Source organism: Rhinoderma darwinii, chromosome 5 (genome assembly GCF_050947455.1).
Source record: "Rhinoderma darwinii isolate aRhiDar2 chromosome 5, aRhiDar2.hap1, whole genome shotgun sequence".
Lineage (NCBI taxonomy): Eukaryota > Metazoa > Chordata > Amphibia > Anura > Rhinodermatidae > Rhinoderma > Rhinoderma darwinii.
Window position 1 is genome coordinate 304,737,995 of NC_134691.1, and position 18,853 is coordinate 304,756,847.

The 18,853-nt window shown below is 39.9% G+C and overlaps 1 protein-coding gene across 2 annotated transcripts in view; it reads right to left on the reverse strand.

The window, feature by feature from the left end:
- CNPY1 (canopy FGF signaling regulator 1) overlaps positions 1–18,853 on the reverse strand; it is a 101,520-nt gene that overhangs the window by 61,323 nt on the left and 21,344 nt on the right. Inside the window, exons 1-2 of one of the 2 annotated variants that reach the window (XM_075827396.1) lie at positions 13,369–13,552; positions 6,688–6,790 (exon numbers count right to left, since the gene is read on the reverse strand). In XM_075827396.1, the coding sequence (XP_075683511.1) occupies positions 6,688–6,781 (94 nt within the window). In that variant the 5' untranslated portion in view covers positions 6,782–6,790; positions 13,369–13,552. Of the gene's footprint in view, positions 1–6,687; positions 6,791–13,368; positions 13,553–18,853 lie in introns of those variants that run through there. The other variant, XM_075827397.1, reaches the window with a different exon arrangement.

An 18,853-nucleotide genomic window follows, 5' to 3' on the forward strand; every position in this document is an offset into this window, starting at 1 on the left:
CTTTGGCGATGGACTACGACAGGACAGTTATTCCTTTGCGTAGATTTCAAGATGAACAAAGAGGTATCCTGGTAGTAGAGCACTTGCATGACTTCCTGCTAGACAAAAAGGACCTCAATTCAAAACAATGGTATCCCAATGGAACCTGATGTCATCAAAAATGTGACATGTTCATGATCTTTTTTTTTCTTGAATGGGGGAAGGTGCAGAGCGAGCTGTCAGTGAAATGCAGAATGACTAAAATCGACTTCAATTATGCGTTCTAACATCTTGAGACAGCAGTTTTATTTATCACTCTAAAGTGACCAAAATTAAATTGCAAAAAGAGAACAGACTCAAACTTTGATAATGTCTGACATGGACTTGTAACAACTCACTGCCCTGACACTGGAGTCCTAAAAAAACCACAGGTACATCACTTTACAGCAGGTTGAAATGCCTCGTGCCGGCTGCCGATTGTAAAGAGTCAGAGCTCATTCCCTCTCTGTTCTGATGCCAGGCACAAGGGAGGGGTGGCAAGCTTCCAAAATGACAGGTGGTGAAGGGGGAGGGCAAACAGAGCAGAAATTTTATTATTCACCTGAAAATAGCAGAATTGTGCTGCAAATGCATCAGAATTGGTCCATCTAATTTAATCTAATATAAGTAAGCACAAGTGTTCTTTTAAGTATAATTTACGTATTCCTGTAGAAAATGAACTGCAATTAAAGTAAAGCATTATATACATCACAACTGCACTGCTTTCCAACAAAATAAATACGTTTTTTTTCATTATTCTGCATAGAAATTTCTTGCATATATAGGAAGTTCAGGTATAGGAATGACATTGGATCTTTAAGAGAAATCACCGGAGTCGATTTCTGAAGGAAATGCGTATAACTCTTTCACTCTGAGCCGAGCAGGGCTGGAAAAACTGACATGTCACATAAGCTACACAAGGCTTCTTATCTTGCAGGTGCCTGAATCTGAGATTATTTCAAGGCTTTTTCTAGAGACAGATCTTGTAAGACAATAAAAGAGGTGGAAAGAGTGTGCTGTGCCACGGAGTGACTGGGGGAAAGATGGAGTGGAAGACGTTGTATATCTCCACAGCTTTTTTTTGACAGGAATATGTGCGAGGGGAACAATAAATGAACATGTCATGCCACCTAAATGAAGTATCTCTGGAACGGAAAAGTAAATAAAAACTATGATGCTTCTTCATTCTCACACACCTGTCTGCACCGTTCTCACACTTGGAGCACATGCCAGTCAAAATTAGGACATCGAGTTAATAATTCTCTATAGATGACAGAGTAATATCTCAGTGCCGCAACAACGGTGCCAGGCCTGCCACACTCACTCTGGATGAATATAGTGATACATGTCATGCACAGGGAACAATATTAGCCATTCAGGCTAACTGGCACAGTATTAACAATACAGCAACTGTCCCTTTAGAGGGTACTTGTCCTTTTTTAGTCCCATCTGCTAATACAAATTTGTGAGTTAGTTTCATGACTTACTTAGAGCAGGTCACATAAAGGACTAAATCTGTAATGTTAGATTAACTAACAAACTGCTAACACAGTATAGCAAAAGAGCAAAAGAGAGAGTATTTGCACAAATAGGCTTTCCAGAGCAAAAAGAATGGAAAAAGATTTGGGCAACTAAGTCAACCCTCTTTCTGGTGGCAACACCCCTGTAGTTAAGATGATCATCAGGGGTCCAGCTGATAGAAGCACGTGATCCCCTGTTATTATCAGGAGTACATCTATATTTCCACAGTAGTAAGGCTGCAGAGGAAACCATGTAATACATGGTGGGCCAAATCCTCCAGTGAGAGGTCCTCTGCAACTCTACCTTCTGTATAACCGAGGTAAGTGACAAGTGAAGGACCCCACTACAGTATAGTGTCCACGTGCTCTAATAGAGCACTCAAGACAACCCATTTAAGATTCTCATGTGCGCACGCTTTCATCTTTAAGGAAAACAACGAGATAAGGTGTTATGTTGAGCTGGAATTGTCATAAGTAGAAATTTATGTTCAGTGTGTGTTCAGCAAAAATAATTCACAACAGCAGGCGCACCGAAGGGATGGATTTAATGAATGTTGGCCATATACAGTTAAAATATATGGCTAGTACAATGCATAGTAAACCTCCATCAATCAAATAACTACTTTGCTGCTTAGAGCGTACATAACTTTCCAGGTGACTTTTCATAATAAGCTGCGATATGTGTGTACATGAGGAACAACATTATGTCTGGCCATTACATGACTAGTATTCTGCATTATTTAGCAGTTTTTCCCTCTGAAGGCTCTTAACTCTAGTTCTCAGCTGTCTCTGAGCTAACTGCTATCACGTCTTCTACACACATTAAACATAGAAGAGGAGACTCCTGCTCTCCTATCTCTATCACATAAATAGAAGCGGCAGCCATCTAAAGGAGATTATACAGCAATTATGAGCAGTGTAGCTGTGAACCCACCACTGGGGTGACATAACTCTTACCAGCAGCCTGTGTTTTCTCCATGTCTCCTCTTCTTCCTCCCCTTTCTAAAGACTTCTATGGTAAACGTGTCTTTGTCTCTCTCTTCTCCTGCTCCCCCCTCCATAGACCTTTAAGGGCAGCAAGTGTGTGTCTCTCCTCTTCCTGCCTCCCTCCTCCTGCTTCCCCCTCTCCTCTCGATAGACTTCTATGGGCTGTGTCTGTGTCTCTCGTTTAACTACCTTCTCCAGCTCCCCCTCCTCTCTCCATAGACTCCTATGGGCAGTATGTATGCGTCTCTATTCTCCTGCTCCCTCCTACCATCTCCATAGACTTTTATTGGCAGGCAGTGAAGAGACACCCCCCCACTTCATGCAGTCCATCTCCTCTGCTCTGTAACTAGAGACGGAATTTGCTTGACAACAGGGGGTGGACAGCAGATTACACGAAGGGAGACACCTAGTGGCAGTAATTGCACACAGAATTTGCAAAGATAACACGACTAAATTTTAATAGTAAGTGAATTACAAAGTTCATATATGTCAGGTATACTATTAGATTAGCATAAGTTGTTTGAAAAGTTAGTGTCCATTTAAGGCTTCATGCACACGGAAAAGTCATGCAAAAGGTGGTACATGGAGTACCTACTGCTCCATACTATAGGGCCGTAGACACACCATGTGCTGCTGTATGATGCTCCATACGGTAACATATTACAAACATATATATCTCATTATGAATTTGGTGCCATACAAAGAGGTACAGTAGGCCCCAAAGGTGGACAACTTGTAGGTTTTATGGAGCCATAATATGCTCATGGGATCTTACAGACAGGAATAGTTCTAGTAACAAGCTAGTCAATAATTCAGAATGCTTGGGATTGGCAAAGTTTTATTATATGTAACTATATTATATGTAACTATGTAATACAATATATTATATTATTATTTGTGGGTTTAACCATTTCAGCCACACAAATTAACAATTGCCTAAACGCAAGCATACAGTCATGCAATCTCCATAGACAAACGTCATCACTAGAATAGGCCGTACCCATAGGAAGCCTCATTTCTAACAAGCAAGTCTATCAAAATTCTGTTTTACTACAACTCGTCATCGAATGTAAGTGCTGCTCATTTGAATCAAACGTATAAGAGCAGAAACAGCTGCAAATAGTCAAATACACAAATGAACAGAATGGAAAGCTGCAAGTGATGAAGAACCCAGCACGTAAATATCGCCTGTCCTCAACTGCCTCTGGAAGGAGAAGAACTGTTGTCAAGAGCTTGATTGATTAGATTTTCATGGCCAAGAAGCAGCTCACAAGCTTGAGATCTCATGGTGTAAAACCAAATCATCTGGGAGGGGTGTAAAGCACACTGCTACTGGACTATAGAGACGTTCATGCATTGCATCAAATGAATGGCCACCATGTAATGCTACAGTTAACTCGGAGTGATCGCTGCAGTGTATATATCTGGCCAGATTCGAGCATTAGAGAAGATTTAGGCAAGGGTGGGAAGGACAGGCATGCCATTAGGGTAGGAGGCGAAGTTAATACAGCTCTCTGTCCATCCCTTGTACAAGTAATTTTAAGCGGTGTTCGAGCGGATGATAAAGCTGTAGGTACACTTGAGTTACTTGCTGTGGGAACACGGCCTTCCACAATAGATACATAGAACGGCGCACAGCCGGCAACACATTGAAAACTGCAATTGTGTAGAGGAAATTGAGATAGAAGGAAATGGGGAGTAAGTATTATTAATAAGAACGTTAGAGATTGGTAGGGAATAGAGGACAGGGGGCAATTAAATACAGTAAATGAATGTCAATTTGTCAACTATAGTGCTAAATGTGGAGGGGCATATTCTGGGTATGAGAAGCTGTAGAACATATTAAGAAAAGGATTGTACTTCATGTCACAGCATTCAGTGTTCTTCCAACTTTAAAGAAGACTCTATACGGCTGCAGCATGACAAAGCCAGGAATTGAAAAAAAATTAATTTGCCAAGTGGCTCAAGTGTCCATCTTCACTAATGATCTTGTGGCCGAACGCACACAAATCTCTGCAGTCACATATCAAAATCAAGAGAGAATCCTCAATAGAGTGAAGGGGGGAGTCCATATTAATACCAGCATACATGTGTGGAAAGTGATCTTCAGCAAGCACATGTGGATATCAATCTTCAGATTGTACTTTTGTTCCAGTGGTGTACATTTAGTTTAACAGACACAGCTGTATGGGAATTGCGGGCATTGTTAAAGAAGTGCTTAAGATATAGTAACACAAATGAAGAAGTTCCGATTTATTAAACCATGATGCAGAGACTTTGTTTAAAACAAAAATAATAAAAAAAAATAAACAGAAAAGTGTTGCCAATTCTGGTCCTCAATAGCTGATGGAAAGTCAATTGTAACTATAGAAGATAAAAAACGTGAAACAAATATTTGTGCTCCTGAGTTGCTGATTGCTCTGTAGAGACTCATTCTGTCTCTGAACGGTTTTGTTTCACCAATTTATCATGCTTCTCTTCATCCTATGCAGTGTACATTGCTAGCGGGGCACGCCAATGACCCTGGCTGCTGCATTTCTTTAGCATCAGAGTGACAGCTGTAACCGTGCCTATTTTAGGGGCACAATCTGGAAAATGTGGTTTTTAAAGGTCTTGCCCCCCTCATATTTGTTTTGTTGCAACTTCACCTTGTGTGAATTTCTGTATTCAGAATGCCAGATATTTCGAAGATTGAAAGTGTGAGATAAATATCTAATTTGTTCCACTTTCAATAATATTTGTTAGCAATCTGTTCTTTTTCCCCAAAATTGCACGACTCATTGGAAAAAAACAAAGACCTCTGACAACTATTAACTTATTTGTGGATACGTTTACATCTTTTTTATGCTATTAGACTTCCGTAGTATAAAACTGGGCACAGTCTAAACTCTCAAATAAATGCAATTTGAAATTCTATATTTACGAAGCATTTGGAGCAGCGCATGCCTCTTTTTTGCATGCTGCATTTCCCCCCACAAATGCCATTTATTAAAAGTGGTCACGAAATAGCAGAAAAAGATGACATATCTGTGCGAGTAGCCTTAGAGGGGTTCTCTGAGAATATATCAAAATATTTAAAACAACTATTAATGCTCAAATTTTCCAATATTCTATGCGATATAGTCACAGATCACGGATTTTGGGAAGTGTGGCTTCAGGAGAAGATTTTTATGTTTTTGTATGCTTGCCCATAGTCATGGCTTTCATCAATAGGGATCTATGTACATATCCACTCCAAGTGGACAAGATTTATGTAAAGAAATAATCCCAGCCGGATGTCTCGGGGGCCATATTAAAAAAAGAGAGTATTATAGAAAGTGAGAGTAAGTCTAGACCTCTGTTGTTTGATATTTATATATTCCTGAAGAAAATATTAAATTTTTTATAAAAGGCTAGAGAAAGATCTGCATTAACTTTTAGAGAACAAGCCTGGCTGCACAAGATACCCAATGACCGGATGTGAACACTAACTCACATTTAGTTCTGTCTCTATTTTATTTGTACTCCGGTATCTTACAAGTCTTAACAATTTTCCAAATCAGAATTTTTTTGGGAGAAAATGGGATGCATATTTAGGGTATTTTCACATAGGTCGGATAGGCTGCGTAAAAGTCTCGCTGAGTAAGATTCAATGGTTTTCTATTAATAGACTCTCATGCAATCTGAGCGACTGGAGTTTAGTCATGTTGTAAAGACAATTAAAGTTGCAAAATAAAATAAAATAAAACAAATAAAGATTTCGATTACATACAAAAAACGGAGGCACATCATGGAAAAGCGCACACCCAAAATGTATAAAGAATGCAAATTTTATTTGATACAAAAAGTAAAAAACATCTAAAACAAGACACGAGAAAATCTAGTCCATGTAGTGTACAGAAAGACAATCATAATAAGATGTGACAATGTACATATATGTGTTGCAAAGAGAAGTAGAATAGCCCGACACTTTTAGTAGATCCAATAGACAATACAATAATAAGGTGCCAAATCACATATCTAAAAAGTGGTACTTCAAAATATGTAGCAAGGTGTTACATACTTTGAGACTTGATATTCAATGGAATAAAGGTTATTGATTTATGTCCCTGTCATTATAAGAATTGATGTTGCGTCTAGGTTTACTAAACATGTATTTCAACACAAGACAAGATTTACTAACCTCCACAATAGGTGGCTGGATCTTTCTTCCCTTCCACACTGTGGTATAAAAGGGCTGTAAACAGCATTCCGATTTGGAACAAAAGTAGTGTCATACTTTATACCTTAAAAAAGAAAAAATATAAAGTCCATCACAAAGTATAAACACTGATATCTGCCTAATACCTACCAGAATATATAAAGGGAATTCCTTAAACTGGCCATACATAAGTGATTTCAGACAGTAGTTCTGGACAATGATACCATAGGTAAAAATGACAAATAGACAATTGATCTCTGTCTTAAAGAGACTCTGTCACCACATTATAAGTGCCCTATCTCCTATATAAGAAGATCGGCGCTGTAACGTAGGTGACAGTAATGCTTTTTATTTAGAAAAACAATCTATTTTTACCACTTTATGAGCGATTTTTAGCTTTATGCTAATGAGTTTCTTAATGCCCAAGTGGGCGTGTTTTTACTTTAGACCAAGTGGGCGTTGTACAGAGGAGTGTATGACGCTAACCAATCAGTGACCAATCAGCGTCATACACTTCTCCCCATTCATTTACACTGCACTAGCGATATAGCTATATCACTATGTGCAGCCACATACACACACTATAACATTACTGCAGTGTCCTGATAATGAATTTACATCACTACCGGCTAGGACGTGATGTGTATTGAGAATCCTGACACTTCTGAATCTTTTCTGTGAGATTCCAGCTAGGCAAGCGTAATCTCACGAGATTACGATGTAACCTGTCATTTCAAACGAGATTACGCTTGCCTTGCTGGAATCTCACAGAAAATATTCAGAAGTGTCAGGATTCTGAATAAACATCACGTCCAGGCTGGATTTCATGTGTATTCATTGTCAGGACACTGCAGTAATGTTAGTGTTTGTGTATGTGGATGCACATAACGATATAGCTATATCGCTAGTGCAGTGTAACTGAATGGAGAGAAGTGCATGACGCTGATTGGTCAGCGTCATACACTTCTCTCCACAACGCCCACTTGGTCTAAAGTAAAAACACGCCCACTTGGGCATTAAGAATGTCATTAGCATAAAGCTAAAAATTGCTCATAAAGTGGTTTAAAAGATCGTTTTTCTAAATAAAAAGAATTACTGTCACCTACATTATAGCGCCAATCTTCTTATATAGGAGATAGGGCACTTATAATGTGGTGACAGAACCTCTTTAATCTGATGCCTGGTTTGGGCTTCTATTGATGGGATGCTGATCTGTCTTTGACATAAATGACTTTCTAAGGACCCAACAAGGAACAAAAAAATCCAACACGGCAAATAAACTAGTCTACAGATATTGGTCTTTGGTCAGCGTCTGCCAGGCTCGTTCGTGTCACGATAAGGGATGTCCAACTTTAGGCTCTGTTTACACTTCCGTTCAGGGTTCTGTCACCCTTTCCGGTATTTTTGACAGCAAGAAAAAAAAAACGCAGTCTGTAGCTCTATTCCTGCCTTCACAAACACGGAAACCCTGATCTGGCATTGCGGTTATAAAGAGAAGCCATGACTATAATATGAACAGAGCCTTATACAGCAATTATCTTATTTAGTATTCCTGTTAGCAGGGAACACTGATCGTAACATACAGGGCTACATTGAATTACAGTGTTGATTTCACCTAGTGAATCTTTGAATAGACTATAAGCTATGGTGTATGTCAACCCCTGGTCTATCACCGAATTCCAGAACAGAATGGTGTAGAATAGTTTGCTTATGGGCCATTTAAAATTATTTTAAAATCCTCTGAACATTCCTACTGTTTAAAGAAGCAACTCCAGGTTTTTGTTTTTCCACCCCCTCCCGTTTGTAAATGTAATGTAGTGAGGTGTATGGACTTATCTGGGGCTGTATTTCACGGGCCACCTCTCCAGGCCACATTGGAGTCAATAGATCCTTACGCTGGACAACACAGATCCTACAGAGTCTACTGTAGAAACCGGATGTCAGTCCTACTATGCAAGTCTATGAGACTCACATCGAGGCTCTCATAAACTTGCATTGAGAGCCGGACTTCCGCCCCCTATAGCAGACGCTAAAGGATACACGATGGCTCTGAATGGAGCCGCAAGCCCGTGAAATACAGCACCAGGTAAGTCAATACACATCACTACATTTACAAACAGGCGAGATGAAAAAACACAAACCCGCAGTGCTTCTTTAAAGGTGAGCAATTCCAGTAATAATACTTTATTAGCAGGCAATATTGTAAAATATTTTAGGAAGCCTGAAAAAAACTACTTAAAAAAAAAAACAAAAAAACTTTGCTTACATTTGTTTTTCGTCTGTGAAAGATGGGCTGAATACCAGTGTCACAAAGTGAACAAGCGGCGACTGTCATTTATGCTTCAAAGTTACATGGCTACAATACAAGAGATCTGATAATGTATCAATTTGTTTATTTAAGACACAAAACTGACATCAGATCACAGATATTAAAGGTCATTTATCAAACCACATCCAAAATCATCAGCAAAGCTGTCACTTTTGATCTTTAATGATGAAATATTGCTGGAGTACACATTATTACCATTCTGGTGTAAAATGGTGACCTTTATGGAAAAGACGGTGGTGCCTACTCTACCTGAGCACTATATGTTTTAACATTAGATATTAGGCATTGCGATCATATTGAATGAAACAGCAGTATCAAATATAAATCTGCCCCTCTCTTCATCCAAGTGTTAAACTGGAAATACAAATTAGATAAAAGTTGTGCTGAACCCGCCGATTTAGACCGAGATCAGCCGATAATCTGTTGTTAATGGGGACCTCCTGACTGTTCCCCCGATGGCAAATGTTGGGGCACAGAAGGATCGGCATGTTGGATTTTAACATGCTTGATTCTTTGTTCCAAAGGGAGATTAAACTGCTGTCAGAGGCGTCTGGTGTAAAATACACATTAAGGGTACATGTTTAGGGTGGAGTCTGGTGAAATAGTTGGTGGCTGACAAGTTTTGCAAGTTAATGGCCAGCTTTAAAAGGTAACATTCACAAGTGCATTAGACAGAACGTATCACCATGTATGTGGCGATTCCATGTGCAGACCTGTGCGGCAGGGAATGAACTGCACTATAGGGTCCATTGTACGGATATTTAGGCAATGCTTCTACGATTCCATGAATGTAAGGCACATGGAGGTGCAGTATTGGCCTACAGATCCATGTCACACAAACTTAAATGGGACAATTTTCATAACACTTCTTTCCATAGTGGATTGGGTCCTATACGGCAATCAGAGCAATACTTAACCCCTTAGTGACCACCAATACGCCTTTTTACATTGGTCACTAAGGGGCCTTAGGCTAGGCTGACGCCTTTTCACGTTCGCCTAGTCTAAGTCCTGCACGGGTCTCCCGTGCAGGCTGGAGCCGGGGCTCAGCTGTCTGATGACAGCTGAGCTCCTGCTCCAACGCCCGCGATCAAAGTTTACTTAGATCGCGGCCGTTTAACCCGTTAAATGCCGCCGTCAATAGCGACCGCGGCATTTAACTTTGTTTTGTTTAGAAAGGGAGTGCGCTCCCTGTCACACATCGGCGGCCCGCGAATGCAATCGCGGGTCTCCGATGGGGTGTCATGGCAGCCGGGGGCTTGATAAAAGCCCCCAGGTCTGCCCTGGACATTTGCCTGTTAGGACGCGCCGGATTTACACTGACAGGCAATAATGCTCTGGTATACGAAGTATACCAAAGCATTATAGCAGCAATCTGAAGATCGCACAGTAAAGTCCCCTAGTGGGACTAGTGAAATAAATAATAAATGTGAAATAAAGATTAATAATAAAAGTTACAGTAAAAAAAAACAAAAAAAAAACATTTTTTTCCATAATAAGTGGTTTTATTTAGTAAAAGTGTAAAAAAAAAATAAAAGTACACATATATGGTATCACCGCGACCGTAATGACTCCATTAATAAAGTTAATGTAATTTAAACCGCCAGGTGAACACCGTAAAAAAAAAACGCAAAAAACAATGGCGAAATTGCAATTTTTTCTCATTGCCCCACAAAAAAGTCATAATAAAAATCAATCAATAAGTCCTATGCACCCCAAAACAGTACCAATCAAAACTACATCTTGTCCCGCAGAAAACAAGCCCAAAAAATTACTGCATTGATGGAAAAATAAAAAAGTTACGGCTCTTGGAAAGTGACGATGCAAAAACAAATCATTTTAGTTCAAAAGTGTTTTTATTGTGCAAAAGTCGTAAAACATAAAAAACCTCTACATATGTGGTATCGCCGTAATCGTACCGACCCATAGAATAAAGTTAACATGTTATTTATGCCACACAGGGAACGGCGTCAATTTAAAAACGCATAGAACAATGGCGGAATTTCAGGTTTTTTTTTATAATCCCCCCAAAAAAGTTAATAAAAAAATTATATGTACCCAAAAATGGTGCTATTAAAAAGTACAACTAATCCCGCAAAAAACAAGTCCTCACACAGCTATGTAGACGAAAAAAAAAAAAAGTTATAGCTCTTTGAATGCGACTATAGAAAAACTAATAAAATAGCTTGGTCATTAGGGCCTAAAATGGGCTGGTCACTAAGGGGTTAAGAGTTGGTTTGCTCTTGGTCAGCTGCTTTCCCACTGGATTTATTAAAAAATTGCAGCAAAAACGTAGATTATGAAGCTGGCTATAGACAAGACAATTTTGACAGATTTTTCAGATTGTCAGCCATTAATTAGCCTCCTTCTTTTGTGCGAATAACCAATAATTGACAAACTATACCTAAAAATGTGTGTTTTTGGATTTTATTGGCCGAGTTTTTTTTATTCCAATTTGTGACTGTGCATGGTTGTGCATGGCTGTGACGCTATTGGCGTCAAGTGCTGTAAAATTATCAACCTTAATCTGTTAGTTAGTTAAAATGTAATTTATTCATGTGTAAGGCCAGTAAAATATAACAGGGAAATAAAAATAATGTTGTTTACGCTGAAAGCGATGTTTATTGAGACGTCTACGCTTTAATTATGTGCGCCTTGTTTGCAAAAGTTATTCGCTACTATTCTGTGCAGAAAAGTGGTGACGGACACCACGACGGAACCCCGAGAAACCCCAATGTAAGTCAATGGGGTCCATCGGGCGCTGATGGAATCCATCGTACAGCGGATCTTGCACTGTGCTGTGGCTTCCATTATAAATGGAAGCCACAACACAGATATGAACAGAGCCTAATACTCTGCATTAGAACAGCTGCAGCGGTCACCAATATAGAGCGCTACCTAATATAATATAGTATACTATACATGCATGGTGTAAATGTAGGTATCAAAAATAGCTTATTCAAGGTACGTAGAAAAAAAAAGGATAAATTTAATTGAAAAAAAAAGCATAATAAAAAAAAATCTCACATTGGAAAATTGCATTGTGAGAAATTGGCCGAAATACATGCATTACAAAAATCTCTCATTGTACATACAGGGGTAAATTTAAAGGCTATGTACACCTTTATATATATCTCAGTGTGTTATGTGCAACTTTCTAAATGCTTTTTATTAAAAATTCTTTTTACTTTTTGAGATACAGCTGCTTTGTATCCTATATACAGAGCAGCTGTACCCAGCACTGAAACCTCTGTCACGTCAGCGGCACCGACGGGTTCAGAGACAGTGGGTCCTGTGTATCATTGAGCGGTTATCGATCACATCTAAGCTCAAAACAGATGGATCCTGCGTGCCCGACCCGCTGACACTGAACCCGACAGTCCCGCAGACCTGACGGATTGTGGTCTCAGCACACAATACAGCTGCTCTGTATGCAGGATACAAAGCAGCTGTGTCTCAAAAAGTAAAGATAATTTTTAAGAAAAAGTATTTAGAAAGTTACACAAAACACACTGATACAGATTTTTTTTTAAAAAAACGAACAAAAAAAACTCCTCATGGTTGCTCCCCTGTGCAGATGCGTTAGAATGGAGAAAGTAGAGGGTCAGTTGCTGAACTGCCTCATGACAACCCCCTCCACTTTGCATTCATAGAATACAGCAATATGCATAGAATAAAGTTTGTAAGCAGTGCATGTTTTGTGCCCTGCTGATACTCTTCTCTATAGCCAGTGAAAAGGTAGATTAAGGTAATAGATGCATATTATGGTATTGCTCACAATACACTTCTCTAATATTGACGTCACTTTAGGTTAAACTGTACATTGCCCTAACCTCTATACTTCTCTGTACCTGAACGTTCTTCCATTAGGCCAAATGTATATAACAAAACACAGACACAACGATATTGACTGAACTATTAAGTAGAGACACAAACATTACTGATAGGTGGAGATATATATATATATACACACATACAGAAATATACCAAGTCCAGCAGCACCGGCAGCGTGTGGGTGCAGGCTCTGAGGGACAGACCAAGTCCCAGATACACAGAAGTCAAAAAATGAGCAGCAACTCCAATAGTAAGGGTGAAAAAAGTGGGTACTATTATTGCCCGTGCAACGTTTCAGCTCCGTTCACTGGAGCCTTTCTCGAGAAAGGCTCCAGTGAACGGAGCTGAAACGTTGCACGGGCAATAAAAGTACCCACTTTTTTCACCCTTACTATTGGAGTTGCTCCTCATTTTTTGACATATATACATATATATATAAATCTACCTGACTTCCTCATATGTATTCTCTCATCTCAGCTAGATACATTGAGCTTCCTACTTACCTGTGTTAGCAGCAGGAACACGACCACTTTAATAATCACAACTTAATGTAACCTGTTCTGTACGAGCTCCCGGGTTAGATGTGCCTTTATAACTTTCTGATAGAGTAATACAAGAATAACAGGTGTTTCAAGAGTCTATTCATTATTCACGTGGTGTCTCCTACTTCTGCCACGATACTTGTAGGAACGTGCTAGTTCAGATGATTGACATGTGATACAGCCAATCAGAAGGAACACAGGAAAGCTGTAAGCAAATCATTTACTCGCTCTCCAGTGTGAATGTCCCATCTGGAATTCCAGAGAGAAACCTTGAAATTCAATTATACGAAGAAGAACAAACATGTGCCTGAGCTTTAAATGAATTCTCAGTAGTATTTGCCACTTAAGTCACTGTCAAGCGCAGAAGCACACGGAAAATACAAGTATACGATGCACAAGGATAAGAAATATATATTACCATGTATATGTACTACATGTACTATATGGACAAACGTATTGGGACACCTACAGGAGTTTTTATGATATCCCATTCTAAATATATAGGCGATAATATGGAGATGGTTCCCTCTTTGCAGCTAAAACAGCTTCCACCCTTCTAGGAAGACTTTCTACAAGATTCTGGAGTGTATCAATGGGAAGTTTTGCCCAATCATTCAGAAGAGCATTTGTGAGGTCAGACACTGGTGTTGGACGAGAGGGCCTGGCTCGCAATCTCAGTTCTAGTTCATCCTAAAGGTGTTGGATGGGGTTGAGGTCAGGGCTCTGTGCGGCCAATCAAATTCTTCCACACCAAACTCACCCAACCATACCTTCATGGACCTTGCTTTGTGCACTGGGACCCAGTCATGCTGGAACAGAAAACAGCCGAACCCCAAACTGTTCCCACAATGTAGGAAGCTGCAATTGTCCCAAATTTCTTGGTAAGCTGAACCATTAAGACTTCCCTTCACTGGATCGCAATTCCTATAAGACTATTGACGCATATTTTCCCAATGCCTCACACTCAACTGTCGCATGACCCCAAAGATTAGAACACACTTTGAAGAAAAAATGGCGATAGGCTCATTATGGGGCGATGTGTTATATAATATAACATCATCATTTGCAATTAACACAGGAACTGTGCAAAAAACAATGAAAATGCACAAACATATGGCTAGAATCCTGGCTCTTTATATTAAAATAATACTTGATTAAATTACACTCCTCTCATAGTTTCATTAACAGAACGTTATGTGGCATGAAAAACTTCTTGTGTATGCATACGCGTTCTGATATAAAACTTCACCTAGCACTTTCTTTAGACTCCTTTGACCACTGTTGTGTTCGTTCTATGGGGTCCGATCACCTTTATTCTTCCAGCTTTCATGTAGACTCCTTCCAGGCACTGCACAGAGAACTTGAAAAGTCTGATCACATGCAGTGATCATAGCCATAGTTCACTCTCTGTCTGCACAGGAGCTGCGCTTGGCAAACGAACTTGCTGACAGAGAGGACTGTCAGAAGGATGTACTTGGCATCACATAAAGGCCAAATATGTGCCCACAAATTTGAAACTAATGTAGGAAAAAACCAAAACCTTCAAATTAACACATTTATCTTTGTAAAAATAAAAGAGGAATTTGAAATTTAATCTAGATTACACATAGAAGAGTTCTAAAATCCGAATAAACTGTTACATACATACTTCTCAACGTGACTACAAAAACAAATAATTTACATTATCCATGGTTGCAGAAGCTCCGGCTGGGGATTATGCTCCTGGAGTAGCCCCTGACATCATTGTCCATATATGGATAGTGACGTCAGGGCATTTTCCAGGAATCCCCGTCCAGAGAATTGGCAGCGGTCTGGCTGGGGATTCCAGTCCAGGAGCCCCTGACATCACTGGAGGGGGAGAAGGGGAGTGAGGCTGGTAGGCGGAGCCTCTGATGTCACTGGAGGGGGAGCAGTCCTACTGACTGCGATAATAATTTAGGAATTTTTGATAACTTTTTATAAAAAAATTTGTGGGAGATAAGGTGACCAAAAAGTAGCAATTCTAGCGGTTTCATTTTTTTTTCTACCGTGCTGTGTGGATTAAATAATGTTATATTGTAATAGATCAGACTTTTACGGATGCAGCGATACCAGTTATGTAGAAAACATTTTTTACATTGCTTTTGCGGGAAAGGTTTTTTTTTTTTTTAAAACTTTTAATATACGTATATTTATTCATTAAAAAACCCAAAACGTAACCGTATTTAAACTTTTTTTGTTATTAGTCCCCGTAAAGGAACTTGAACCAGCGATCATTTGCACAATATACTGCAATACTAATGTATTAAAGTATTTCATGATTTTTACAGCCTCCTATTAAGCCCTGACTCTGGCAGGGCTTAATAAGAGTACAAAGACGGTAGACCTGGCAGCCATGACACGTCCCCAGGCTGCCATGACAACCATCGGCACACCATGGTCGGGAAGCGGAGACGGGGGGCGATTGGATGTCCGAGAGAGAGCCCTTTACACGGGCAGGATTCCACTCGTTGCACTGAAGTGTCGGCTGTAACATACAGCGGAGACACTCGTCTTATGTAGCGGGCTCAGTCCGTGAGTCTGCTCCGTACTTCCTCCTGACCTACACGGTATATATATACGACTGATGTCGGGAAGGGGTTAAGTAACCGCTAATAATGGATTGTTATCAGTATCTGAAAAGCGAAGTCAGAGAATCGTCCTTTCAGTTTTACAAAAATTGTCACTGTAACAGAAAAGAAAAAAAGTGCTAAGAAGCAGGACACAATTGCCCTTAGAGACTCTGTCACCACATTATAAGTGCCCTATCTCCTACATAAGGAGATCGGCGCTGTAATGTAGGAGACAGTAATGCTTTTTATTTAAAAAAACGATCTTTTTTTCACAACGTTAGGAGCAATTTTGGTTTATGCTAATGAGCTTTCTTAATGCCCAAGTGGGCGTACTTTTACTTTCGACCAAGTGGGTGTTGTACAGAGGAGTGCATGACTCTGACCAATCAGCATCATGCACTCCTCTCCATTCATTTACACTGCACTAGCGATATAGATATATCACTATGTGCAGCTACATACACAAGCCCTAACATTACTACAGTGTCCTGATAATGAATACACATGAAATCCAGGCTGGACGTCATGTGTACTCAGAATCCTGACACTTCTGAATCTTTTTTTGTGAGATTCCGGCAAGTGAAACCAAATCTCGTTTACCTCCGTGATCTCGCAAGATTTCGTATCCGTTGCTTGAATCTCACAAAAAAGAGTCAGGATTCTGAGTACACATGACGTCCAGGCTGGATTTCATGTGTATTCATTATCAGGACACTAGTAATGTTAGGGCTTGTGTATGAGGCTGCACATAGTGATATATCTATATCGCTAGTGCAGTGTAAATGAATGGAGAGGAGTGCATGATGCCGATTGGTCAGCATCATACACTCCTCTGTACAACGCCCACTTGGTCGAAAGTAAAAGTACGCCCACTTGGGCATTAAGAAAGCTCATTAGCATAAACCAAAATCGCTCCTAACTTTGTGGAAAAAGATCGTTTTTTTAAATAAAAAGCATTACTGTCACCTACATTACAGCGCCCATCTCCTTATGTAGGAGATAGGACACTTATAATGTGGTGACAGAGCCTCTTTAATATAATTGGATTGAACTAAAATACTCGTAGCACAAACTAATTCCATTTACTTCCATTTTCTGCTCTCGACAAGTTGTCACAGCCCCACCTATTATGTTATAACATTGCTCAAAATTAATATTCAGCTGTATAACATCTATTATCAAAGACGTATAGCCTTTAAATGGAACAATAATTAAAACCGAATATTTCTCCTATTTTTATCACTCCCCCTGCTAAATAGGAATCTACCTGTATCAAAGATAAGTAATTTGTAACACCATTATATACCAAGCGGTTATTCTGGGGTAAAGACAATCTTGGGGAAATAGATTAATACTACAGATCATGAGACTAGTTACTGAATGAAGCTAACTGGATAGTTGTCTCGAGGGGAAGGACGCTCGGGGTTAAAACATGTGCTCATACAATCCTTCACTAGGGTTAGACTATCACATAGCTGCTTGCTTTAATACTCTCACAGCCATTCCAGGAGAAAATCATCTTTTATGTTTTTATCAGCTGCCAAACAGTAAGAAGGGGATGAAGATTGACACTTTTTGTAATCGGATTGTCTGCGCGGCTTTATTTATATGAAACTGTCAAGAAGACTGACACCTACAGAAACAGTCAAGTGTCTCATTACCAGAATATAATAGTCATTATTGATTGCAGAGGACTTCCGTATGGTTTTCGACAATGTGCTAAAGTTTTTGTATATTGGCCGTGGATCAATAAACCTAGTTTAGAAGAATAACACTACTGCATGAACGTCAAACGTTACAACAATATTCATGACGGCCAGGAAAATGATTGACGAATGAAAACAACAGTTTCTAATCCATCATATAATACACTAATAAAGTATCGGATACGTTCAAATGTAGCGGCTTTATTTGCATTTCAGAAGCTAGGGTGATTTACTAAAGCAGCCAGACATTACATTGCAATGAAGAAAGCTTTAAAACTCAGAACACCTTATCCATTCTAGTTCTGCCACAGACTTAGGCTATATTCACACGAACATGTGTCAAATAGGCCGTGAAAAAAATGCCGGTTTTCACAGATCCCTCAGACTTGAGCCTATTGAAGGATCCGTAAAAACAGACAATAGGACATTTCCTATTTTTCCATGGGCCGTTCACATGGTCCATTAAAACAATGGCCATATGAATAGCCCCATAGAAGTACATAGATTTTTATGCAGCCGCGTGACGGCCGTTAAAAACACGGCTGATTTACACGTTCGCGTGAATAAGCCCTTAAAAATTTAGAAAGAAACACACTAGGCGGATAGGAGATAGGGCATTACTGAACTAGTGACAGATCTTCTTTAACTCCTTAATGACCGCCCGTCTTCTGGCGTCGCTGTAGAAGAGGCTGATGAGCGCTCCTGTAACTTACAGCTCCTGATCTTAGAGCAGCCTGCTGAATACAGCTGGGGTCGGAAAACATTCGGACCCAAGCTGTTTAACCCTTTGATCGCCGAGGTCAACAAGATCAAAGGGAACTCCGCGCTTTGATCTCGTCATCGGAAACCCGGTGACGTGATCAAACACCGGGGAATCCCTCTGCAGTCAGCCCTGGGGTCCTACAAAGGACCCCAGCGCTGTCTGTTCAGTAAGCCTGCTGTTCGGGCTCACTATGTGCTGCCCTAACAGCAGCCTGTGTCATAGTGACACAGTGTAATGTATTAGTATACAAGAGTTTGCTAATACAGTAGAAGTAAAAAATAAAGTTATAAAGAAAGTTATCCCTTAACCCCTAGGCGCACCACGCCACAACTGTACGTCCGGGTGGCCAGTGTCTTAGCGCACGGGGACGTACAGTTACTGTGCAG